At 45.4% G+C, this 26257-nt stretch overlaps 1 protein-coding gene across 2 annotated transcripts in view; it reads left to right on the top strand.

Moving 5' to 3' along the window:
- LOC120056173 (kinesin-1 heavy chain-like) overlaps positions 1-23702 on the top strand; it is a 41331-nt gene extending 17629 nt beyond the window's left edge. Inside the window, exons 8-25 of one of the 2 annotated variants that reach the window (XM_039004386.1) lie at positions 4142-4246; positions 4536-4681; positions 4906-5054; positions 5328-5515; positions 7619-7687; positions 7839-7925; positions 7998-8117; positions 8280-8423; positions 8594-8782; positions 13477-13594; positions 14770-14825; positions 15060-15169; positions 15955-16056; positions 18922-18982; positions 19264-19440; positions 20946-21162; positions 21283-21418; positions 22141-23702. In XM_039004386.1, coding sequence (XP_038860314.1) covers positions 4142-4246; positions 4536-4681; positions 4906-5054; positions 5328-5515; positions 7619-7687; positions 7839-7925; positions 7998-8117; positions 8280-8423; positions 8594-8782; positions 13477-13594; positions 14770-14825; positions 15060-15169; positions 15955-16056; positions 18922-18982; positions 19264-19440; positions 20946-21162; positions 21283-21418; positions 22141-22144 — 2178 coding nt within the window. In that variant the 3' untranslated portion in view covers positions 22145-23702. Of the gene's footprint in view, positions 1-4141; positions 4247-4535; positions 4682-4905; positions 5055-5327; positions 5516-7618; positions 7688-7838; positions 7926-7997; positions 8118-8279; positions 8424-8593; positions 8783-13476; positions 13595-14769; positions 14826-15059; positions 15170-15954; positions 16057-18921; positions 18983-19263; positions 19441-20945; positions 21163-21282; positions 21419-22137 lie in introns of both variants that reach the window. The other variant, XM_039004385.1, reaches the window with a different exon arrangement.
- Positions 23703-26257: the final 2555 nt, after the last annotated feature.

The raw sequence follows: 26257 nt of genomic DNA, 5'->3' as shown, positions 1-26257 counted from the left end.
GGGCTGCCGGCTTGCTGCGGTCTGCGGGCCGGTTCTAATAATAAATCAAGATCATCCCAGGGGCCGTAAAAAACCTTCTCGCGGGCCGGATGTGGCCCGCGGGCCTTGACTCTGACATATGTGCTCTAACCACTAGACTTCCTGCTGCCCCGAATGTAATGTGCAAATAGTTAAGTACAAAAGGGAAAATAAATAAACATAAATATGGGTTGTATTTACAATGGTGTTTGTTCTTCACTGGTTGCCCTTTTCTTGTGGCAACAGGTCACGAATCTTGCTGCTGTGATGTCACACTGTGGAATTTCACCCAGTAGATATGGGAGTTTATCAAAATTGGGTTTGTTTTCGAAGTCGTTGTGGATCTGTGTAATCTGAGGGAAATATGTGTCTCTAATACGGCCATACATTTGGCAGGTTGGGAAGTGCAGCTCAGTTTCCACCTCATTTTGTGGGCAGTGTGCACATAGCCTGTCTTCTCTTGAGAGCCAGGTCTGCCTACGGCGGCCTTTCTCAATAGCAAGGCAATGCTCACTGAGTCTGTACATAGTCAAAGATTTCCTTAAGTTTGGGTCAGTCACAGTGGTCAGGTATTCTGCTACTGTGTACTCTCTGTTTAGGGCCAAATAGCATTCTAGTTTGCTCAGTTTTTTTGTAAATTCTTTCCAATGTATCAGGTAATTATCTTTTTGTTTTCTCATGATTTGGTTGGGTCTAATTGTGTTGCTGTCCTGGGGCTCTGTGGGGTTTGTTTGTGTTTGTGAACAGAGCCCCAGGACCAGCTTGCTTAGGGGACTCTTCTCCAGGTTCATCTCTCTGTAGGTGATGTCTTTGTTATGGAAGGTTTGGGAATCACTTCCTTTTAGGTGGTTGTAGAATTTAACGTCTCTTTTCTGGATTTTGATAATTAGCGGGTATCGGCCTAATTGTGCTCTGCATGCATTATTTGGTGTTTTATGTTGTGTTTTACATTGTTGTACACTGAGGATATTTTAGCAGAAATCTGCATGCAGTGTCTCAATTTGGTGTTTGTCCCATTTTGTGAATTCTTGGTTTATGTTCCTTTTGATGGCATAGAAGGCCCTTCTTGACTTGTCTCTCAGATCGTTCACAGCTTTGTGGAAGTTACCTGTGGCGCTGATGTTTAGGCCAAGGTATGTATAGTTGTTTGTGTGCTCTAGGACAACGGTGTATAGATGGAATTTGTATTCGTGGTCCTGGCAACTGGACCTTTTTTGGAACACCATTATTTTTGTCTTACTGAGACTTACTGTCAGGGCCCAGGTCTGGCAGAACCTGTGCAGAAGATCTAGGTGCTGCTGTAGGCCCTCCTTGGTTGGGGACAGAAGCACCAGATCATTTTAGTAGGGTGAGGCCGAGGGCTGCAGACTGTTCTAGTGCCCTCGCCAATTTGTTGATATACATGTTGAAAAGGGTGGGGCTTAAGCTGCGTCCCTGTCTCAAGCCCCGGCCCTGTGGAAAGAAATGTGTTTTTTTTGCCCATTTTAACCACACACTTGTTGTTTGTGTACATGTGTTTTATAATTTCGTATGTTTTTCCTCCAACACCAATTTCCATCAATTTGTATAGCAGGCCCTCTTGCCAAATTGAGTCGAAAGCTTTTTTGAAATCAACAAAGCATGATAAAACTTTGCCTTTGTTTTGATCTGTTTATTTGTCAATTAGGGTGTGCAGGGTGAATACGTGGTCTGTCGTACGGTAATTTGGTAAAATGCCAATTTGACATTTGCTCAGCTACATTGTTTTCACTGAGGAAATGTACGAGTCTGCTGTTAATGATAATGCAGAGGATTTTCCCAAGGTTGGTGTTGACGCATATCCCACGGTCGTTATTGGGGTCAAATTTGTCTCCACTTTTGTGGATTAATGTCACGATCGTTATGAGACGAATGAGTGGACCAAGGCGCAGCGTGGGAAAAAGACATCTTCTTTTAATGAAGAAAAACAAACACTTACTAAACGAACAAAAACAAACGATCGTGAAGCTAAAACGAACTAAGTGCACACATGCAACATAGAACATAGACAATTACCCACAATCACCTAAAGCCTATGGCTGCCTTAAATATGGCTCCCAATCAGAGACAACAATAAACAGCTGTCTCTGATTGAGAACCAAACCAGGCAACCATAGACTTTCCTAAACCTCTACACTTAACACAACCCCATACACTCTACAAACCTCCCTAAACAATACACACACCCTAAACTAGACAAAACACACAAACATCCCCCATGTCACACCCTGACCTAACTAAACTAATAAAGAAAATCAATATAACAAAGGCCAGGGTGTGACAATTAAAGTGATCAGTCCTTGGTTGCAAATATTGGGGAAGATGCCAGAGCTGAGGATGATGTTAAAGAGTTTAAGTGTAGTCAATTGGAATTTGTTGTCTGTATATTTTATCATTTCATTTAGGATACCATCAATCCCACAGGTCTTTTTGGGTTGGAGGGTTTGTATTTTGTCCTGTCGTTCATTCAATGTAATTGGAGAATCCAGTGGGTTCTGGTCGTCTTTAATAGTTTATTCTAAGATTTGTATTTCATCATGTATATGTTTTGTTCTTTGTTATTGGAGAAGTGGTTTACCCATATATCTCCATTTTGGATAGATAACTCTTTGTGTTGTTGTTTGTTTTTCCCAGAAGTGGGTAGAGTCTATGGATTCTTCAATTACATTGAGCTGATTTCTGCCGTGCTGTTCCTTCTTTTTCCATAATGTATTTCTGTATTGGGGCGGCAGGTAGCCTAGTGTTTAGAGCGTTGGGCCAGTAACCAAAAGATTGCTGGATCAAATCCTCGAGCTGACAAGGTAAACGTCTGTCGTTCTGCCCCTGAACAAGGCAGTTAACTGTTCCCCGGGCGCTGAAGACGTGGATGTCGATTATTGCAGCCCCCCGCACCTCTCTGATTCAGAGGGGTTGGGTTAAATGTGGAAGACACATTACAGAATGCATTCAGTTGTACAACTGACTAGTGTCCCCCTTTCCCTTTTGTTTTAGTGATTCACCATAGTGAAGGCGTAGACTCAGGTTCTGGGTTTCTATGTTTTTGGTTGGATAGGTTTCTCAATTTCTTTCTTAGGTTTTTGCATTCTTCATCAAACCATTTGTCATTGTTGTTAATTAGGCAACAACAAATTCTATCAATTTGGCAACAACAAATTCAATACCTTCTAGACATCTTCCTGGACAAAATGTTTCACTGTAATAGTAAAGATAGTGAAGGTGTAAACTTGCCAATAGAAACACTAAACAGTATATTTGACCTCTCAGCTTCCCTGTCAAATCTAAACATTTCAAGCAGACAACCTAAGAAAATTGTTTTTTGGTAGATTTCCACACTAATTTCCTTCCATCAATAGCATTTGTTAATATTATTCAGTTGCTTTGGCCTTTGATGCCTCATGATTGAGGATTGCTCTGTTCAAGTAGACTGTGATTTTGCTGTGATCTGATAGGGGTGTCAGTGGGCTGACTGTGAACGCTCTGAGAGACTCTGGGTTGAGGTCAGTGATAAAGTAGTCTACAGTATTACTGCCAGGAGATGAGCTATAGGTGTACCTTCCATAGGAGTCCCCTCCAAAGCCTACCATTGACTATGTACATACCCAGCATGCGACAGAGCTGCAGGAGTTGTGACCTGTTTTTGTTGGTTATGTTGTCGTAATTGTGTCATGGGGGCATATGGGGGAGGGAATGCTGTCACCTACAGGCAGGTGTTTGTCCCCCTGTGTGCTGAGGGTGTCAGGTTCTTGTCCGGTTCTGGCATTTAGGTTGCCATAGACTCTCTCTCTTTCTTTCTTTCTCTCCCTCGTCTACTCTCTAGCTCTCTTTCACCCTCTCTCTCTCTCGTTCTCTTCTGCTGCACTCTCTTTTATACCCCCCCCCCCTCTCTAGATTTATCTCTGAGTAAATGTACATAGCCCACAATGTATTTTTTCCCAGTAGTCTAATCTGTTGATATTATCAAGACTGATGAACATTGTTAGGTTATGTCACCCAGACCACATGTTTGACCCATCCCAATATATTATTAAGGCCTCTGGTGCACAGCAAGTGTTTGTACATGTGATCTATCTTACCAGACGGTCCCTGTCTGTCTCTTTCTTCCCAGGTCAGTAAGACGGGGGCGGAGGGAGCCCTGCTGGACGAGGCCAAGAACATTAATAAGTCTCTGTCTTCACTGGGCAACGTCATCTCAGCCCTGGCAGAAGGCTCTGTGAGTATCCCTCTACTATCACAGATACTGTGACTGTTGGTTTGGTTGGTGTAAAGATGAGTTGACCCACTAAAGCCCAATACCTCACATCAACAGTATCCGTCATTATTTTAGAGATGTAAATAAATAAAGGCCAGGGGTTTGGTTCTAGCTGATTCACAGTTGTATAATTCCACTCCTTTTGTTTCAATCGTAGATTGATTTGTTTCGTTTCTTCTTTTCTCAGAGTGTAACATCTTGAATGGGAATTCTATTGTTGTTTCTCTTAGTGAACGTTGTTTTGTTTCAGGGTTATATCCCGTACAGAGACAGTAAAATGACCAGAATCCTTCAGGACTCTCTGGGGGGGAACTGTAGGACCACCATTGTTATCTGTGCCTCTCCCTCCGCCTACAACGAGTCAGAGACCAAGTCCACCCTCATGTTTGGACAGAGGTGGGCTCACTCACTAGCTCCTAAAGGCATTGTTCACTCCAAAATATATTTGTAGTAGTCCACTGTTAATACAATCCCACAAGTATGCATGGCAACAGTCACGTTTTCCCCAAAAAACATAAACAATTCACAATGAGTTACTACAATCACTATTTAGTGAGCTATTCAGGGCTGTTGATTTAAAATAGGGTGTAACGGTTTGGTCCTGTTTGTGGTGTTTGCAGAGCGAAGACCATTAAGAACACGGTGTGTGTGAACGTGGAGCTGACGGCAGAACAATGGAAGAAGAAGTACGAGAGGGAGAAGGAGAAGGGCAAGGCCCTGAGGAACACCATCACCTGGCTGGAGAATGAGCTGAACCGCTGGAGGAACGGTGAGGAGGAGAGGCCCAAAGTTATCAGCTGGCTAGGTCCTCATCTTTACTGTACAGACGTAGTAGAACAGCAAGGTCGTGTTCATTAAGGCACAACGTAGCAAAACATTTCAAATGGTTTGCAATATAAAATGAAAATAAGTGTTTCTTATTGAAGAAGTACACATACTACTACCTCCCTGATTTGTGTTTATGTCATTTTCTTGAGAGAGGGACATAGCCCTGCAGGGTGTGTCTGACCTCTCTGTGTGACTGTCACGCTGCCCCCTTCAGGTGAGAGTGTACCGGTGGGCGAGCAGTTTGACAAGGAGAAGGCCCAGGCTGAGGTGCTGGCCCTGGACAATGTGCCTAACGACAAGCCTGCCTCTACCCCCAACATGCCCCAGCTCCGTCTGTCCGACGCAGAGAAGGACAAGTGTGACGGGGAGCTGGCCAAGCTTTACAAGCAGCTGGATGATAAGGTGAGAGAGGCCGGCCACAGAGCGCGCGCGCGCGTGTGTGTGTGTGTGTGTGTGTGTGTGTGTGTGTGTGTGTGTGTGTGTGTGTGTGTGTGTGTGTGTGTGTGTGTGTGTGTGTGTGTGTGTGTGTGTGTGTGTGTGTGTGTGTTGAGAAGGACAAGTGTGAGGGGGAGCTGACCAAGTTCTGCAAGCAGCTGGATGATAAGGTGAGAGAGGCCGGCCACAGAGCGTGTGTGTGTGTGTGTGTGTGTGCGTTTGTGCGTGTTGAGAAAGACAAGTGTGAGGGGGAGCTGACCAAGCTCTGCAAGCAGCTGGATGATCAGGTGAGAGAGACCGGCCACACAGCATCCAGCAGGAAGTAGCAACAGCCAATGGCTACGTCATAAATTGCACCCTATTCCCTATATTGTGTACTACTTTTAAACAGGACCCAATAGGGAATAGGGTGCCATTTAGGATGCAACTAATGAGTTGAAGGGAAAGAGCTGAGTAAGACACTCACACGGGTCAAATCAAATCACATTTTATTGGTCACATACACATCTTCAGCAGATGTTATTGCGGGTGTAGCGAAATGCTTGTGTTTCTAGCTCCGATAGTGCAGTAATATCTAACAATTCACAACAATACACACAAACCTAAAAGTAAAAGAATGGAATTAACAAAATATATAAATATTAGGACAAGCCAACTGGACATGATGCAGGTGTGTTGTTGAACAACAATCCATCAAGATACACTATTTATACACCCCTTCAAATTGGTGGATTCAGCTATTTCAGCCACACCCGTTGCTGACAGGTGTATAAAATTGAGCACACAGCCATGCAATCTCCATAGACAAACATTCGGTCAACTGTAAGTGGGTAAGTGGTAGTCCACACAAGCTCACAGAACGGGAGCGCTGAAGCGCGTAAAAATTGTCTGTCCTCAGTTGCAACACTCACTAACGAGTTTCAAACTGCCTCTGGAAGCAACGTCAGCACAAGAACTGCTCATTGGGAGTTTCATGAAATGGGTTTCCGTGGCCGAGCAGCCGCACACAAGCCTAAGATAACCATGCGCAATGCTAAGCGTCGGCTGGATGGGTGTAAAGCTCTCTGCCATTGGACTCCTGAGCAGTGGAAACGTGTTCTCTGGAGTGATGAATCACACTTCACCATCTGGCAGTCCGACGGAGGATTTAGGACCTCCAACTTTGTGGCAACAGTTTGGGAAAGACCCTTTTCTGTTTCAGCATGACAATGCCTCTGTGCACAAAGCGAGGTACATATAGAAATTGATTGTCCAGTTCGGGGTGGAAGAACTTGACTGGCCTGCACAGAGCCCTGACCTCAACCCCATCGAACACCTTTGGGATGAATTAGAACACCGACTGCGAGCCAGGCCTAATTGCCCAACATCAGTGCCGAACCTCCCTAATGCTGTTGTGGCTGAATGGAAGCAAGTCCCCACAGCAATGTTCCAACATCTAGTGGAAAGCCTTCCCAGAAGAGTGGAGGCTGTTATAACAGCAAAGGGGGGGGGGGACCAACTTCATATTAATGCCCATGATTTTGGAATGAGATGTTCAACGAGCAGGTGTCCACATACTTTTGGTCATGTAGTGTAGATGACTGTCCATGGGAGACGCCCCATGTTGGAGCGTGTGTTTGTCTGTGTGTTTGAATGATGATGCTAACCCTGTCCTCTCTCCCTGCTGTCCTCTCTCTCCCTGCTGTCCTCTCTCTCCCTGCTGTCCTCTCTCTCCCTGCTGCCCTCTCTCCCTGCTGTCCTCTCTCTCCCTGCTGTCCTCTCTCTCCCTGCTGTCCTCTCTCTCCCTGCTGTCCTCTCTCTCCCGGCTGTCCTCTCTCTCCCTGCTGTCCTCTCTCTCCCTGCTGTCCTCTCTCCCTGCTGTCCTCTCTCTCCCTGCTGTCCTCTCTCCCTGCTGTCCTCTCTCTCCCTGCTGTCCTCTCTCCCTGCTGTCCTCTCTCTCCCTGCTGTCCTCTCTCCCTGCTGCCCTCTCTCTCCCTGCCGTCCTCTCTCCCTGCTGTCCTTTCTCTCCCTGCTGTCCTCTCTCCCTGCGGTCCTCTCTCTCCCTGCTGTCCTCTCTCTCTGTGTGTCCAGGATGATGAGATAAACCAGCAGAGCCAGCTGGCTGAGAAGCTCAAGCAGCAGATGTTGGACCAGGAGGAGGTGAGTTGGGCTGTTGTCATCTTGTTGTTACTGTAATTCTGGTTAAAGACTATTGAACCTCAATCAAAGTAATCAAACTGTATGTTAGCTAAATGACCTTTCTATCTATGTCATGGTCTGACTTTTCATTTGTGTGTGTGTGTGTGTGTAGCTGCTGGTGTCATCGCGACGCGACCATGACAACCTGCAGTCGGAGCTGAACCGCCTGCAGGCTGAGAACGAGGCTTCCAAGGATGAGGTGAAGGATAATAATATTGTTATTATTACTATAGTTATTGTTAATGTTACTATTAATGCTGTGGTGTTGTAGGTGAAGGAGGTGCTGCAGGCCCTGGAGGAGCTGGCTGTTAACTACGACCAGAAGAGTCAGGAGGTGGAGCAGAAGACCACGGACTTTGAGATGCTCAGCGAAGAACTCAACCAGAAATCAGTGAGACAATGTCCACTCCTCATGAAGAAAGCTGTCTATTCATATTGTAATACGTTTTAAGACCTGCATGTTGTTTTTTGTTATCTGTATAAGTCAGTCATACCTCTATTTTTGTCCATATGATATTAAAATATGCAAATGTTTTTCTCCGTCTGTTTCCAGAACGTCCTGACGTCCATTGACTCTGAGCTGCAGAAAGTGAAGGAGATGACCAACCACCAGAAGAAGAGGACCAGTGAGATGATGTCATCACTACTCAAAGACCTGGCAGAGATTGGCATCGCCGTGGGCAGCAACGACATCAAGGTAAACAGGAAATGACACGTCACCACATGACATTCCAAAAGATGGGTATTATTTTATAAGCATCTAAAGGAAATATGTAATATCTGTTTCCCCTAAACCTGAATAAAATGATAACCTTGCCCTTCTTTCTTTCTACCTCTGTCTCTCTCTTTTCTCCCTCCCTCCCCCAGCAACACGAGGGCAGTGGTCTGATAGACGAGGAGTTCACGGTGGCTCGTCTGTACATCAGTAAGATGAAGTCGGAGGTGAAGACCATGGTGAAACGCTGTAGGCAGCTGGAGAGCACCCAGTCAGAGAGCAACCAGAAGATGGACGAGAACGACCAGGAGCTGGCCGCCTGTCAGCTGAGGATACAACAGGTATTAGCCTGCTACTTATCATACAGTAGTTAACGTCCAACACACTCCATTCTTAGGCTGGAGTTATACCACGCAACTTTCACACCAGTTTTTGTTGCCGTTGTAAGTGACATCATTTCAAGCAACTTTGCTGATACATGAAGCAACTCAAACGCAACTAAAATGACATGCAACAGCCAATCAAATTGAAGCTGCTTTTGTTTTGTCATATCATTCCACATGGTTTGGGAACTCTAAACCCACCCAATGTCATCTGCTGCATTAAATTGTGATTTTCACAAATGTAATTGTTTATCCAACCATTTAGTTATTGTATAAGGATCGATTTAGACAGCATTCTGGCTGTACAATTTTGATAGCGAGCCAAAATGAAATTGACAGCACTGTTTTATCAAGCTAGCTAGCTAGCAACCATCTAACCAAGCTAGCAACAAACTAAGCTAGCTAGCAACAAACTAAGCTAGCTAGCTAGTGGCGCAGTTCATGTTGAACAATTTCAGTTGACACTGTTTAGAGAGAGGCCTGAGTTCACTTCAGAAATGACATTTATTGGCTGCCAAACCATGTACATAAATCTTTACTAGCTTTGATGCCAATATTTATTTATACAGCTCCCGTATAGCAAATCTCTCTTCTGTCCACCTTCATCACGGTTCCCACAGCACTGGCAGCTGTGTTGTTGACATGGCAACTGGGTAGGAGTTCTGACCCATAGATATTTATAACTAACCCAAGATAGTTCATCTGTGTTGTTTTCAATGGAAGCAAATGAAGCACAGTGGGCAGCAAGGAGGTGGGCAGAGCCAGGCAAGGAGCTAGCGAGTTCTAGCATGTATTTGCATATTTCCGAACACCTCTGTGAAGTGTGACTGTGCAACAACTCGATTCGCCCTTGCAATCCTATATAAAAAAAAAAATGGAGACTTTGGCAAAGGGTCACGTTTACAAAACGTAGTGCACTGTGTTCATAACAGACTGTAGCTTTGGGAACAGAAAACGTAGTGCACTCTGTTCATAACAGACTGTAGCTTTGGGAACAGAAAACGTAGTGCACTCTGTTCATAACAGATTGTAGCTTTGGGAACAGAAAACGTAGTGCACTCTGTTCATAACAGATTGTAGCTTTGGGAACAGAAAACGTAGTGCACTCTGTTCATAACAGATTGTAGCTTTGGAAACAGAAAACGTAGTGCACTCTGTTCATAACAGATTGTAGCTTTGGGAACAGAAAACGTAGTGCACTCTGTTCATAACAGATTGTAGCTTTGGAAACAGAAAACGTAGTGCACTCTGTTCATAACAGATTGTAGCTTTGGGAACAGAAAACGTAGTGCACTCTGTTCATAACAGATTGTAGCTTTGGGAACAGAAAACGTAGTGCACTCTGTTCATAACAGATTGTAGCTTTGGAAACAGAAAACGTAGTGCACTCTGTTCATAACAGACTGTAGCTTTGGGAACAGAAAACGTAGTGCACTCTGTTCATAACAGACTGTAGCTTTGGGAACAGAAAACGTAGTGCACTCTGTTCATAACAGACTGTAGCTTTGGGAACAGAAAACGTAGTGCACTCTGTTCATAACAGACTGTAGCTTTGGAAACAGAAAACGTAGTGCACTCTGTTCATAACAGATTGTAGCTTTGGGAACAGAAAACGTAGTGCACTCTGTTCATAACAGATTGTAGCTTTGGGAACAGAAAACGTAGTGCACTCTGTTCATAACAGATTGTAGCTTTGGGAACAGAAAACGTAGTGCACTCTGTTCATAACAGATTGTAGCTTTGGGAACAGAAAACGTAGTGCACTCTGTTCATAACAGATTGTAGCTTTGGAAACAGAAAACGTAGTGCACTCTGTTCATAACAGATTGTAGCTTTGGGAACAGAAAACGTAGTGCACTGTGTTCATAACAGATTGTAGCTTTGGGAACAGAAAACGTAGTGCACTCTGTTCATAACAGATTGTAGCTTTGGGAACAGAAAACGTAGTGCACTGTGTTCATAACAGATTGTAGCTTTGGGAACAGAAAACGTAGTGCACTGCCGGCCTTGGGGCTTCCTCTCATCACCATATTTGGTGGGTAGGGGAAATTCCAGCCAGATGCTTCAGATTATACATGCGGTAAAATAAACTCAGCATAAAAAGAAACGTCCTCTCACTGTCAACTGCGTTTATTTTCAGCAAACTTAACATGTGTAAATATTTGTATGAACATAACAAGATTCAACAACTGAGACATAAACTGAACAAGTTCCACAGACATGTGACTAACAGAAATTGAATAATGTGTCCCTGAACAAAGGGGGGGTCAAAATCAACAGTAACAGTCAGTATCTGGTGTGGCCACCAGCTGCATTAAGTAATGCAGTGCATCTCCCCCTCATGGACTGCACCAGATTTGCTAGTTCTTGCTGTGAGATGTTACCCCACTCTTCCACCAATGGCCCTAGCCCTCAACCTCCGATCCAACAGGTCCCAGACGTGCTCAATGGGATTGCGATCCGGGCTCTTCGCTGGCCATGGCAGAACACTGACATTCCTGCCTTGCAGGAAATCACGCACAGAACGAGCAGTATGGCTGGTGGCATTGTCATGCTGGAGGGTCATGTCAGGATGAGCCTGCAGGAAGGGTACCACATGAGGGAGGAGGATGTTGTCCCTGTAACGCACAGCGTTGAGATTGCCTGCAATGACAACAAGCTCAGTCCGATGATGCTCTGACACACCGCCCCAGACCATGACGGACCCTCCACCTCCAAATCGATCCCGCTCCAGAGTACAGGCCTCGGTGTAACGCTCATTCCTTCGACGATAAACACAAATCCGACCATCACCCCTGGTGAGAGAGACAAAACCACGACTCGTCAGTGAAGAGCACTTTTTGCCAGTCCTGTCTGGTCCAGCGACGGTGGGTTTGTGCCCATAGGCGACGATGTTGCCGGTGATGTCTGGTGAGGACCTGCCTTACAACAGGCCTACAAGCCCTCAGTCCAGCCTCTCTCAGCCTATTGCGGACAGTCTGAGCACTGATGGAGGGATTGTGCTTTCCTGGTGTAACTCGGGCAGTTGTTGTTGCCATCCTGTACCTGTCCCGCAGGTGTGATGTTCGGATATACCGATCCTGTGCAGGTGTTGTTACACGTGGTCTGCCACTGCGAGGATGATCAGCTGTCCGTCCTGTCTCCCTGTAGCGCTGTCTTAGGCGTCTCACAGTACGATCATTGCAATTTATTGCCCTGGCCACATCTGCAGTCCTCATGCCTCCTTGCAGCATGCCTAAGGCACGTTCACGCAGATGAGCAGGGACCCTGGGAATCTTTCTTTTGGTGTTTTTCAGAGTCAGTAGAAAGGCCTGTTTAGTGTCCTAAGTTTTCATAACTGTGACCTTAATTGCCTACCGTCTGTAAGCTGTTAGTGTCTTAAGGACCGTTCCACAGGTGCATGTTCATTAATTGTTTATGGTTCATTGAACAATCATGGGAAACAGTGTTTATACCCTTTACAATGAAGATCTGTGAAGTTATTTAAATTTTTACGAATTATCTTTGAAAGACAGGGTCCTGAAAAAGGGCCGTTTCTTTTTTTGCTGAGTTTATCTGGCTCCTTGTTATATCTGTGTCCGAACCTTCGAATGGATCATGTGACAAAAGCATTCGTTTTTGATTGGCTGTTGCTTGCACTAAGTTGAAAAGATGAGTTGCTTATTAGTTACGGGGGGGGGGGGGGGGGTTCACAAAGCAATCAAGAAGCAATTCTGTTGCAGGTTGTGTCGTGTAACAACTCTCAGGTACAACAGTGGCTACTCGCCATCATTATCCTGTTACTTCTCACCCACTGCCTCTTGAAATCCAACAATATTGTGCTAGTTTCACAAATTGACAGTTAGACCTCCAAAAGAATCCAACAGAATTATCTGCATCTGATTGAACCCCTTCTCTATAAAGACCCTGTATCGTGGTAATATACTGTAGTATAGTAAAGGGAAAGGGGGATACCTAGTCAGTTGTACAACTGAATGCATCTGAATCAGAGAGGTGTGGGGGGCTGCCTTAATCAACATCCACGTCTTCGGCGCCCGGGGAACAGTGGGTTAACTGCCTTTCTCAGGAGCAGAACGACAGATTTTTACCTTGTCAGCTCGGAGATTCAATACAGCAACCTTTCGGTTACTGGCCCCACACTCTAACCACAAGGCTACCTGCTGTAGTCATGTAGTAATATAATGTAGTAATATCATATAATATAGTAATGTAGTAATATAATATACTAATATAATGTAGTAATATAATATAGTCATGTAGTAATATAATATACTAATATAATGTAGTAATATAATATAGTAATGTAGTAATATAATATACTAATATAATGTAGTAATATAATATAGTCATGTAGTAATATAATATACTAATATAATGTAGTTATGTAATATAGTAATATAATGTAGTAATATAATATAGTAATATTATATAATAATGTAGTAATATAATGTAGAAATATAATATAGTAATGTAGTAATATAATAATGTAGTAATATAATAATGCAGTAATGCAATATTATAATGTAGTAATATAATATAGTAATGTAGTAATACTATATTAATGTAGTAATAATATATAGTAATGTAATAATATAATAATGTAGTAACATAATAATGAAATGTAATAATGCTGTAGTAATCTCCCCCTGCAGCACGAGGCTAAGATCAAGTCCCTGACAGAGTACCTTCAGAACGTGGAGCAGAAGAAGAGACAGCTGGAGGAGAACGTTGACTCTCTGAACGAGGAACTGGTCAAGATCAGTGCCCAGGGTAACACACCCCCAGCTGCTGTAACACACCCCCAGCTGCTGTAACACACCCCCAGCTGCTGTAACATACCCCCAGCCGCTGTAACACACCCCCAGCTGCTGTAACACACCCCCAGCTGCTGTAACACACCCCCAGCTGCTGTAACACACCCCCAGCTGCTGTAACACACCCCCAGCCGCTGTAACACACCCCCAGCCGCTGTAACACACCCCCAGCCGCTGTAACACACCCCCAGCCGCCCAGCTGCTCTAACACACCCCCAGCTGCTGTAACACGCCCCCAGCTGCTGTAACATACCCCCAGCCGCTGTAACACACCCCCAGCCGCTGTAACACGCCCCCAGCCGCTGTAACACGCCCCCAGCCGCTGTAACACGCCCCCAGCCGCTGTAACACGCCCCCAGCCGCTGTAACACGCCCCCAGCCACTGTAACACGCCCCCAGCCGCTGTAACACACCCCCAGCCGATGTAACAGACACACCCTGCCGCTGTAACAGACACACCCTGCCGCTGTAACAGACACACCCTGCCGCTGTAACAGACACACCCTGCCGTTGTAACAGACACACCCTGCCGCTGTAACAGACACACCCTGCCGTTGTAACAGACACACCCTGCCGCTGTAACAGACACACCCTGCCGCTGTAACAGACACACCCTGCCGCTGTAACAGACACACCCTGCCGTTGTAACAGACACACCCTGCCGCTGTAACAGACACACCCTGCCGTTGTAACAGACACACCCTGCCGCTGTAACAGACACACCCTGCCGCTGTAACAGACACACCCTGCCGCTGTAACAGACACACCCTGCCGCTGTAACAGACACACCCTGCCGCTGTAACAGACACACCCTGCCGCTGTAACAGACACACCCTGCCGTTGTAACAGACACACCCTGCCGCTGTAACAGACACACCCTGCCGCTGTAACAGACACACCCTGCCGCTGTAACAGACACACCCTGCCGCTGTAACAGACACACCCTGCCGCTGTAACAGACACACCCTGCCGCTGTAACAGACACACCCTGCCGCTGTAACAGACACACCCTGCTGCTCTGTATGCATCGGTGACACATAATAGAATACATTCCTTATAAACATCTCTAAAACGGTTTTAGAACAAATAGTGCCATCTAGTGACCAAGGTCAAATGTTTTTGTTTTTGCAGAGAAAGTCACAGCCATGGAGAAGGAGAATGAGATCCAATCTGCTAATGAGGTCAAGGTATGTCACCCTGTTCATACTATAGAACTGCCTACTATGATCATATGTTATGGTTTATATATATATAATATAATATATATTGGGGAGACGCGGGATGTCTAAGTATCATCGATTGTATGTAAATTACAGTTTGGAGCATTCTGACTTTCCTTTCCGCCTTTCGTGGCGTCAGGAGCTGTTGTTTCTGTCGTCCAGATGATTGTTGACCTATTGACCTGTGTCTGGCATCCCCAGGAGGCTGTGGAGCAGCAGATCGCTGGTCACCGTGAGGCCCATCAGAAACAGATCAGCAGTCTGAGAGATGAACTGGACAGGAAGGAACACCTCATGACTGAACTGCAGGAGTAAGAGAGACACACACACACACACACACACACACACACACACACACACACACACACACACACACACACACACACACACACACACACACACACACACACACACACACACACACAGTCTTGTACAGCTAACCTTGTGGGGACACACAATTCAGTCCCATTCAAATCCTATTTTCCCGAACCCCTGACCCTAAACTTAACCCTAACCCTTACTCTTACCCTAAACCTAACCTTAAACCTAACCCTAGCTCCTAACCCTAACCCTAAAACTAACTCTAGCTCCTAAACCTAATTCTAACCCTAACACTAATTCTAACCTTTACCCTAAACTTCTAGAAATAGCATGTGACCTTCTGGGGGCTAACAAAATGTCCCCAGTTGGTCAAATTTTTGTTTGTTTACTATTCTTGTGGGGACTTCTAGTCCCCACAAGAATAAACAGGTCCACAGACACACAGACACACACACACACTGTCTACTGTTAACTGTTGTGGTCACATACTAAATGTCACCCTATTTCCATTACAGTGTATTACATTTGACCAGGGCCCATAGTGAGGGTAGTAGTGCACTGTAAAGGGAATAGGGTGCCATCAGTGTATTACATTTGACCAGGGCCCATAGTGAGGGTAGTAGTGCACTGTAAAGGGAATAGGGTGCCATCAGTGTATTACATTTGACCAGGGCCCATAGTGAGGGTAGTAGTGCACTGTAAAGGGAATAGGGTGCCATAAGGAGATAACTGTGTTGTCCCACGCTGGGCTCACCGTGTTGTTGTTCTCCTCCAGTCTGAACCAGAAGATCATGCTGGAACAGGAGCGCCTCAGGGTGGAACACGACAAACTCAAGTCCACTGACCAGGAGAAGAGCCGGAAGCTGCACGAGCTCACGTACGTTACATACACCTACATACACCTACATACACCTACAGACACCTACATACACCTACATACACCTACACCTACATACACCTACATACACCTACACCTACATACACCTACATACACCTACACCTACATACACCTACATACACCTACATACACCTACATACACCTACACCTACATACACCTACATACACCTACATACACCTACATACACCTACATACACCTACATACACCTACACCTACATACACCCACACCTACATACACCTACATACACCTACACCTACATACACCTACATACACCTGCAGACACCTACAGACACCTACAGACACCTGCATACACCTACATACACCTACAGACACCTACATACACCTGCAGACACCTACAGACACCCACATACACCCACAGACACCTACAGACACCTACATACACCTACAGACACCTACATACACCTACAGACACCCACAGACACACACAGACACCTGCATACACCTACAGACACTTAGACACCCACAGACAGCCATACACCTACAGACACCTACAGACACCTACATACACCTACATACACCTACAGACACCCACATACACCCACAGACACCTACAGACACCTACAGACACCTACAGACACCTACATACACCTAGATACACCTACAGACACCTACATACACCTACATACACCTACAGACACCTACAGACACCTACATACACCTACATACACATACATACACCCACACCTACATACACCTACATACACCTACATACACCTACAGACACCTACATACACCTGCAGACACCTACAGACACCCACATACACCCGCAGACACCCACAGACACCCACATACACCCACAGACACCTACATACACCTACAGACACCTACATACACCTACAGACACCTACATACACCTGCAGACACCTACAGACACCCACATACACCCGCAGACACCCACAGACACCCACATACACCCACAGACACCTGCAGACACCTACATACACCTACAGACACCTACATACACCTACAGACACCTACAGACACCTACAGACACCTACATACACCTACAGACACCTACAGACACCTACAGACACCTACAGACACCTACAGACACCTACAGACACCTACAGACACCTACATACACCTACATACACCTACACCTACATACACCTACATACACCTACATACACCTACAGACACCTACAGACACCTACATACACCTACAGACACCTACAGACACCTACATACACCTGCAGACACCCACATACACCCACAGACACCTACAGACACCTACATACACCTACAGACACCTACATACACCTACATACACCTACATACACCTACATACACCTACAGACACCTACAGACACCTACATACACCTACAGACACCTACATACACCTGCAGACACCTACATACACCTGCAGACACCTACATACACCTACAGACACCTGCAGACACCTACATACACCTACAGACACCTACATACACCTACAGACACCTACAGACACCTACAGACACCTACATACACCTACATACACCTACATACACATACATACACCCACAGACACCTACATACACCTACAGACACCTACAGACACCTGCATACACCTACAGACAGCTACATACACCTACATACACCTACAGACACCTACAGACACCTACATACACCTACAGACACCTACATACACCTACAGACACCTACAGACACCTACAGACACCCACAGACACCTGCATACACCTACAGACACTTAGACACCCACAGACAGCCATACACCTACAGACACCTACAGACAGCCATACACCTACATACACCTACAGACACCTACAGACACCTACATACACCTACAGACACCTACATACACCTGCAGACACCTACATACACCTGCAGACACCTACATACACCTACAGACACCTGCAGACACCTACATACACCTACAGACACCTACATACACCTACAGACACCTACAGACACCTACAGACACCTACATACACATACATACACCCACAGACACCTACATACACCTACAGACACCTACAGACACCTGCATACACCTACAGACAGCTACATACACCTACATACACCTACAGACACCTACAGACACCTACATACACCTACAGACACCTACATACACCTACAGACACCTACAGACACCTACAGACACCCACAGACACCTGCATACACCTACAGACACTTAGACACCCACAGACAGCCATACACCTACAGACACCTACAGACACCTGCATACACCTACAGACAGCCATACACCTACATACACCCACAGACACCTACATACACCAACAGACACCTGCATACACCTGCATACGCCTGCATACACCTGCATACACCTACATACACCTACATACACCCACAGACACCTACAGACACCTACAGACACCTACATACACCTACATACACCTACAGACACCTGCAGACACCTACATACACCCACAGACACCTACATACACCTACAGACAGCGGGCATGTTCAAAATATGTGATGGATAAAGTACTGTGGCGTATGAATTATTTTATGTTTTATTATTTAACCTTTATTTAACTAGGCAAGTCAGTTAAGAACAAATTCTTATTTACAATGACGGCCTACCGGGGAACAGTGGGTTAACTGCCTTGTTCAGGGGCAGAACGACAGATTGTTACCTTGTCAGCTCGGGGATTCGATCCAGCAACCTTTCGGTTACTGACCCAACACTCTAACCACTAGGCTACCTACCACACCATATACAATGATGTCGTTCACTAGGGCCCACCTAACATGCTTACTATAGAAGTGTCACTTCTGGTTAGCTTTGTTTAGCACTATGACCTGTCCAATATTACTATAGTGAAGCTGTGGCTAATGGCTGTGTGTGCTGTGCAGGGTGATGCAGGACAGGAGAGAGCAGGCCAGACAGGACCTGAAGGGACTGGAGGAGACTGTGGTGAGTAGACGTCTATAACTGCACCTGCTTTCTCCTTCCACTGCAGACACACTCAGGCACATGAACACGGATTAAATCCTAAATGACCTACTGTACATGGTCCGTTTTTGTCCATCAAAAGTACAACTCAAATCAACTATTTTCAGACCAGTTGCATACGTAAAAAGATAACTGTTTGTGTGTTTTTAATGGACAATCGCCTCCGTTGATATATCCAACAACGGATCGCTCCCATAGAAATACCTTTAAAACCTCTTGTCTCTCGTTGTCCCCCTTCCCAGGCCAAGGAGCTCCAGACCCTGCACAACCTGAGGAAGCTGTTTGTCCAGGACCTGGCTACCCGAGTGAAGAAGAGTGCTGAGATGGACTCTGATGACACGGGAGGCAGCGCTGCTCAGAAACAGAAGATCTCCTTTCTGGAGAACAACCTGGAGCAGCTTACCAAGGTTCACAAACAGGTCTGTACTCTGTACTACTGTACAAACAGGTATGTACTCTGTACTACTGTACAAACAGGTATGTACTCTGTACTACTGTACAAACAGGTATGTACTCTGTACTACTGTACAAACAGGTATGTACTCTGTACTGTACAAACAGGTATGTACTCTGTACTGTACAAACAGGTATGTACTCTGTATTGTACAAACAGGTATGTACTCTGTATTGTACAAACATGTATGTACTCTGTACTGTACAAACAGGTATGTACTCTGTACTGTACAAACAGGTATGTACTCTGTACTACTGTACAAACAGGTATGTACTCTGTACTACTGTACAAACATGTATGTACTCTGTATTGTACAAACATGTATGTACTCTGTGCTGTACAAACAGGTATGTACTCTGTACTGTACAAACAGGTATGTAGTCTGTACTACTGTACAAACAGGTATGTACTCTGTACTACTGTACAAACATGTATGTACTCTGTACTGTACAAACAGGTATGTACTCTGTGCTGTACAAACAAGTATGTACTCAACTCGCCTATGAACCCAACTAACAGACCCAAATACACTGAAATCATACCACTTCTTGTAACCTGGTCCCAGATCACCACCACACCCCACCCACCATAGCCTGGTCCCAGATCAACACCCCACCCCACCCTCCATAGCCTGGTCCCAGATCACCACCCCACCCCACCCCCCATAGCCTGGTCCCAGATCAACACCCCACCCTCCATAGCCTGGTCCCAGATCACCACCCCACCCCACCCCCCATAGCCTGGTCCCAGATCAACACCCCACCCTCCATAGCCTGGTCCCAGATCACCACCCCACCCCACCCTCCATAGCCTGGTCCCAGATCACCACCCCACCCCACCCTCCATAGCCTGGTCCCAGATCACCACCCCACCCCACCCTCCATAGCCTGGTCCCAGATCACCACCCCACCCCACCCTCCATAGCCTGGTCCCAGATCACCACCCCACCCCACCCCCCATAGCCTGGTCCCAGATCAACACCCCACCCTCCATAGCCTGGTCCCAGATCACCACCCCACCCCACCCTCCATAGCCTGGTCCCAGATCACCACCCCACCTACCCCCCATAGCCTGGTCCCAGATCACCACCCCACCCCACCCCCCATAGCCTGGTCCCAGATCACCACCCCACCCTACCCCCCATAGCCTGGTCCCAGATCACCACCCCACCCCCCATAGCCTGGTCCCAGATCACCACCCCACCCCACCCCCATAGCCTGGTCCCAGATCACCACCCCACCCCACCCTCCATAGCCTGGTCCCAGATCACCACCCCACCCCACCCTCCATAGTCTGGTCCCAGATCTGTTTGTGCTGTTGCCAACTCCATTGCTGTCCTTGTCAAGCCAAACATGACCGTGAGTGGCGAGCAGTTGACATGCTAGCACTAACAGACTGGCACTCAGGCTACACTTCTAGTGCTTTAGGAGATCACTAACTTGTTGTGTTCTCCCTCCCTCCTTTTCTCAGCTGGTGCGTGATAATGCAGACCTGCGCTGTGAGCTTCCTAAACTGGAGAAGCGTCTGCGTGCTACGGCTGAGCGGGTCAAGGCCCTGGAGTCGGCCCTGAAGGAGGCCAAAGAGAACGCTGCACGCGACCGCAAACGCTACCAGCAGGAGGTGGACCGCATCAAAGAGGCCGTCAGGGCCAAGAACATGGCCAGGAGGGGCCACTCCGCTCAGATCGGTGAGGAGAGACACACACACCTCCCATAATGCAGTGCGTCTTTTACAACAAATTGTTGTTCAGTATATGAATGGATGCCGTTCCTAAACTCTTGTGTTCCTCCCTCCACCCCCTCTACAGCCAAACCCATTCGTCCTGGCCAGCCCCCAGTGGCGTCCCCCACCCACCCCAATGTGAACCGCAGCGGAGGGGGTTTCTACCAGAACAGCCAGACCGTGGCCATCAGGGGAGGAGGAGGCGTGAAGCCAGACCAGAAGTGAGTGACTGAGACTGCTGCCTCAATGAGGATAATATACTGTAGAATATGAGGAACAGAGGGAGAGTCTGGTCTCAGACCGCTGAGGTCAGGTCAGAGGTCAGGGGGCTAGAGTAGAGACAGGAACTGATACAAAGATGAGACAGACAGGTCACTGCCGGCATGATAGCCATAACACATAACAAAGCAAAGCATGGGTTGCTGTCTTACCTTATCCACAGACTGCTTGCCGGGTGAGGAAACATATGTCACTTAGCAATTTGGGTGAACTACCCTTTTAATGGGTGAGGCTTGTGTGAGTGACAGCTAACCTGCTGCACAGAGCCTGGGAGTTTAGAAGTCTTTTGGAAGGATTTCCTACCATAGATGAACAGATTAGAAATAGTAAAGCTTTGAAGAAAACTGCTGTGTGGTTGAAAGGCCTTGACTTTTCTGGAGGACATAGCTAGCAAGGATTCCGTGGTGATATGAGTCATGTTTGTTTTTTGCTAACCCGTGCTGATCACATTACCACATGTACATCACTCTAGGAAGATGCCAGTAAGAATTTGTGTTAATAATCTCTTGGTGAAGTCCACTAACAGCCCTCTCTCCCTCTCCTACCTTCCCTCTCCTCCCCATATTCCCTCTTCCCACCTTATCTTCTCATCTCCCCCCTCTATCTCTCCCCCACTTCTCCCCCTCTCTCACATTTTCCTCTCCTCCTCTCGCCTCTGAAGCAGCTGAGGACAGGATGGGGTGTGACCACAGAAGAAGCAGAAGGATATCACCCTGACAACCTGTCATCCCATTACAGCCATTGGCTCCTTGCAGGGTATATATTAGAGTGAGGGAGGAGTTCTAATATAAATATATAAATATTCCTTGCCTGTACAGATCCACCTCCCCTCATGTTTCTTCTCTCTGAAACAAACATGAACAACAACTACAGAAATGAATTTAATATACAAAACAACACAACATCCACCAACCACAGTCTTGGTGTTATGAATGACATGTGACTTGAATGTGTAGCTTTGTTTCGTTGCACAGTTTGTTGTCATCTGTGTCTTAAGGTTTAGTCTGCACTGTGCCAAGTTGAATGTACTGTAACCAGGATCTCATAAAGGAAAACATAAAAAGCGACTGGGGGAAAAAAGAAAGAAAAAGATGATTGATGACACAGATGTTATTTCACTAATCTCTTGTACAGCACATTTCCTTATTATCCTCTTGGTTGTACAACACTTCTTTCTCTGAATAGATTTGACAAGCTTGTTAAAAAGTCTGAACCGAATAGATGGCTATCGAGCACTACTGTCCTATTGTACAGGTGTAACATGGCTCTGTACCTGCCTCCTTATGAGGTGTTTGGATTTGAAATGCCAAGAGGTGGACTACAGTGTGGATTTATTTCATGACAGAATACCTGTGGTGGCCATTGTTTTTACTGTAAGGAAAATAAAGCGACATGCTGGTGAGGTGGCTACATTAAACGTATGTGAGAAGGAAAGAGGAGTCCGATCAGGAGCGAGCTGTCATGTCTGCGTCCAAAATGACAGCCTTTCCCTTATATAGTGCACTTCTTTTGAACAGGACCAATAGGGCTCTGTTCAAAAGTAGTGCACTATATAATGAATATGGTTATATTTGGGACACTACCTATACCTTATCACAGCCTATTCAGTCAATTTAATGAGCTGTTTTTAGCGGTTTTAAATGCCGGTTGTTATTTATCCATCTGCACATAGGAGCACATGCATAGACTACTGGTCCACTGAGATAGATGGCTCACACATGCTTGTCCTGTCCTAGCTAGGTCTTCTCATCCATTCATCACCTTTGCCCTGACCTCCTCTCTAAACAAACCAAGGATATTGGCTGGTTGCTGTTTTACATTGTCTGTTTCTAGTATCTTATTGTTATCAAGGGGATCCCCTCCCTGTCATGTGAAGTGGATTAAACAAAGTTAATCAACTATGCTATTGGATACTGCTATATTTTATCCATCTATTTTGTTTGAATCAATACTTTTCCCAGAGCCTTATATTGAGAATGAGACTTTTCCAAAAATATATTTTTTCAATTATCTGTATCTCTAAGGCTAACAGTACTACCCATAGAGTCAGCTCTAAGGCTAACAGTTACTACCCATAGAGTCAGCTCTAAGGCTAACAGTTACTACCCATAGAGTCAGCTCTAAGGCTAACAGTACTACCCATAGAGTCAGCTCTAAGGCTAACAGTTACTACCCATAGAGTCAGCTCTAAGGCTAACAGTTACAAACCATAGAGTCAGCTCTAAGGCTAACAGTTACTACCCATAGAGTCAGCTCTAAGGCTAACAGTTACTACCCATAGAGTCAGCTCTAAGGCTAACAGTTACTACCCATCGAGTCAGCTCTAAGGCTAACAGTTACTACCCATAGAGTCAGCTCTAAGGCTAACAGTTACTACCCATAGAGTCAGCTCTAAGGCTAACAGTTACTACCCATAGAGTCAGCTCTAAGGCTAACAGTTACTACCCATAGAGTCAGCTCTAAGGCTAACAGTTACTACCCATAGAGTCAGCTCTAAGGCTAACAGTTACTACCCATAGAGTCAGCTCTAAGGCTAACAGTTACTACCCATAGAGTCAGCTCTAAGGCTAACAGTTACTACCCATAGAGTCAGCTCTAAGGCTAACAGTTACAAACCATAGAGTCAGCTCTAAGGCTAACAGTACTACCCATAGAGTCAGCTCTAAGGCTAACAGTTACTACCCATAGAGTCAGCTCTAAGGCTAACAGTTACTACCCATAGAGTCAGCTCTAAGGCTAACAGTTACTACCCATAGAGTCAGCTCTAAGGCTAACAGTTACTACCCATAGAGTCAGCTCTAAGGCTAACAGTTACTACCCATAGAGTCAGCTCTAAGGCTAACAGTTACTACCCATAGAGTCAGCTCTAAGGCTAACAGTTACTATCCATAGAGTCAGCTCTAAGGCTAACAGTTACTTACTACTTATCGGTAAAGTCAGGTGCACATGTAACCTCACTGTGGATTGCTGTACTGTATCTGTCTAACTGTTCCCTAGTTAGACAAGTCAATTGGATCTGGATTGGTTGGTTTGGATGGCAGTGTTTGATTGGCCCACCTTTGCCACTGATCAGCCAGTCAGATGAGCGGGGCCTTGGGTTAGGAAGGAGAATAGGGTGAAAGAGCTGCTGATCCAGTCTTATATTTCCCCCACTGATGGTAAAGGTTAGGATTCGGGGAGGGGAAGCTGATCCTAGATCTGTACCTAGGGACAACGTCACCCTGGAGCGGGTGGGGAACATAGTTTGGTTTAGTCTGCTGGTAAACTAGGGCTTTGTGTGAAATAGCAGCCTATTCCCTATATAGTGGGCTTTCATACTCAGCCTATCCTAAAGAAGTCAGTCTTTTGGAAAGGTTTATTCATCAAATATCTAGTCAGGAGCCAAGGACTATACAGATATATTTTACACTTTTTCTCTTCTTGCATTTTTTAAATGTCTTCCCGAATCCCCTTTTATATGAGAGTAAAACGTTTTCCCTTGATTTTATGTCCTGGTGTAAATTCTGAAACATTTGCAAAAACATCGCTGTGATTGAAGCTCAGCATGAATCACACCACCGACATCTTGTGAGTCCAATATGATTATACTGTATATCAACAATATATTGTTAGGTGTGACCAGGGTTAAATCTTTTTAATAGTCTTTAGCCATGACAAGGTGATGGTGTTTATGAAATTAACGTTTGTTGTCTTGGAAGGATTATACATAAAAATGGATAGCACTTCAGAACTCGTCACCAGATACACTTGCGCTTTAACGTAAACCTAAACTTAGGTTCGTTTTTAAAACACTTCATACCTGTGGTAACTTATGAGGGGGAAGTGTAAAGCATTTTCAAAAGTCTGATAAATGTAACTTAAATGTATGTAACTTTGTTTACATGATTGGTATAGTGGTCTATTTTCTGTTATTAGAGGCTAGTTTGGGAGAGGTAGGTAGCCTATACCTATGACAGGACAATGCTTTGCGTCTATCAAGTTTTCCTCTTTGTAACTTTTAGAACAGTAAACGCTTTGCAACATGGTCTTCGAAGTGCTTAGTACCTTATCCTTACCTGCCCAGGGTTCTACTGATATTTTTTAAATATATTTTTTATTTTATTTCACCTTTATTTAACCAGGTAGGCAAGTTGAGAACACGTTCTCATTTACAATTGCGACCTGGCCAAGATAAAGCAAAGCAGTTCGACACATACAACAACACAGAGTTACACATGGAGTAAAACAAACATACAGTCAATAATACAGTAGAACAATAAGTCTATATACAATGTGAGCAAGTGAGGTGAGATAGGGGAGGTGAAGGCAAAAAAAGGCCATGGTGGCAAAGTAAATACAATATAGCAAGTAAAACACTGTAAAAGTCTAGATCAAGAAGCACATCAACAGCCATTCGTCCATGGTGTTTACCAACCAAATGAATTAGTTTGCATTGATTCTAAAGAAAAGCGTAGCCACTTTTTTATTACTGTGTAATAGTAACTCAACAATTTCTAATTTACAGATAATGACAAAGGTACTGGGTCTGTCCCAACTGGCATCCTATTTCCTATGTAGTGCACTACTTTTGACCAGGGCCCCTAGGGCTCTGGTACATAGGGAATAGGGTTCCATTTGGGACGGAACCATAGAGAACTGGGCCACAATCGCAGCGCTCTGATTGGAGGAGGAGGGGAGGTTAAAGGTTAATGATATCACCTTTTTGGATTGACTGCATGATGTAAATGTATGTGTGATTAAATCGTTATGAGAAAAACATATCTGGTGTCATTCTCATTCTG

Source organism: Salvelinus namaycush, chromosome 11 (assembly GCF_016432855.1).
Source record: "Salvelinus namaycush isolate Seneca chromosome 11, SaNama_1.0, whole genome shotgun sequence".
NCBI lineage: Eukaryota > Metazoa > Chordata > Actinopteri > Salmoniformes > Salmonidae > Salvelinus > Salvelinus namaycush.
This window is presented reverse-complemented; position numbering and strand designations above follow the sequence as displayed.